Genomic DNA, 1,126 nt, shown 5'->3' on the forward strand with positions numbered 1-1,126 from the left:
CAGGGTTTTACTTTGTTGCAGAGTTTTACTTTGTTTCAGGGTTTTACTTTGTTGCAGAGTTTTACTTTGTCTCAGGGTTTTACTTGTTTCAGGTTTTTACTTTGTTTTAGTATTATACTTGGTTTCAGGGTTTTGCTTGGTTTCAGGATTTTACTTTGTTTCTAGGGTTTTACTTGGTTTATGGCTTTTGCTTTGTTGTTTTACTTTGTTTCAGGGTTTTATTGTTTTAGGGTTTTACTTTGTTTAGGGTTTTACTTGGTTTTAGGGTTTTACTTGGTTTATGGCTTTTGCTTTGTTGTTTTACCTTATTTCAGGATTTTACTTTGTTTTAGGGTTTTACTTTGTTTTAAAGTTTTACTTGGTTTCAGGGTTTTGCTTGGTTTCAGAATTTTGCTTTGTTGTTTTACTTTGTTTTAAAGTTTTACTTGGTTTCAGGGTTTTACTTTGTTTTAGGGTTTTACTTTGTTTATGGTTTTTGCTGTATTGTTTTTCCTTGCTTTAGGGTTTTAATTTTGTTTTGTTTGTCTTGTTTTGTTTTGTTTTGTTTTAAAAATCGGTCCTTCTGTGCATTGTGATTGGTGGATGTTGTTTGTGTCCTCTGATGGCCCATTGTTTAGAGACGAATTCACTGTCTTTAGGGTGAAGGGTCTACTGACCTCCAAGGTCTCACATAGGTACCGCACTTCCAATCCTTCCTCGTCTCCGTCACTTGTGTGTAGGAGGAGGCTGAGCCCCTGTTCGCAGTGAAGTCCACTACGTCCGTTAAGAAGGTCATCAAATTGATGGCCGATGGTATTCCCAGGATACTGGTCTCGCTCGGCTATGTTAAATCAGGTAGGCATACGGTCGGTAGGCCTAAGGTTGTGGGTGTCAACGGTGGGGGCAGTGTGTGTCAGGTGTTCAGGAGGTGGTGTCCCGCGTGATTGGTGGTTCTATTTGAGTTGCCCTGTGGCTGCAGAAGTATAAGAAGTATAAGTATCTGTATGGTATGCGTCTGCACTCGCACAGCTATAGATAGACGACAGCCCATTCCCCCTGCGCTTGATGGTGTTTTCCCTTGCGTTCCATTGAGTGTTGCCCGTTGTGGCTGTGTGTGGTCATCAGCTGTGGTCTGTGTGTGGCTGTG

General features: G+C 41.0%; 1 protein-coding gene across 1 annotated transcript; it reads left to right on the top strand.

Moving 5' to 3' along the window:
- Window positions 1-719: 719 nt before the first annotated feature.
- On the top strand, window positions 720-923 carry SARC_16572 (hypothetical protein; the record flags this gene model as incomplete). The annotated part of the gene is made up of 1 exon (XM_014289324.1): window positions 720-923. A coding segment is annotated over one exon (204 nt), but the record flags the coding sequence as incomplete, so codon positions are not given.
- Window positions 924-1,126: the final 203 nt, after the last annotated feature.

Source organism: Sphaeroforma arctica (genome assembly GCF_001186125.1).
Source record: "Sphaeroforma arctica JP610 unplaced genomic scaffold supercont1.8401, whole genome shotgun sequence".
In the NCBI taxonomy this organism is placed as follows: domain Eukaryota; class Ichthyosporea; order Ichthyophonida; genus Sphaeroforma; species Sphaeroforma arctica.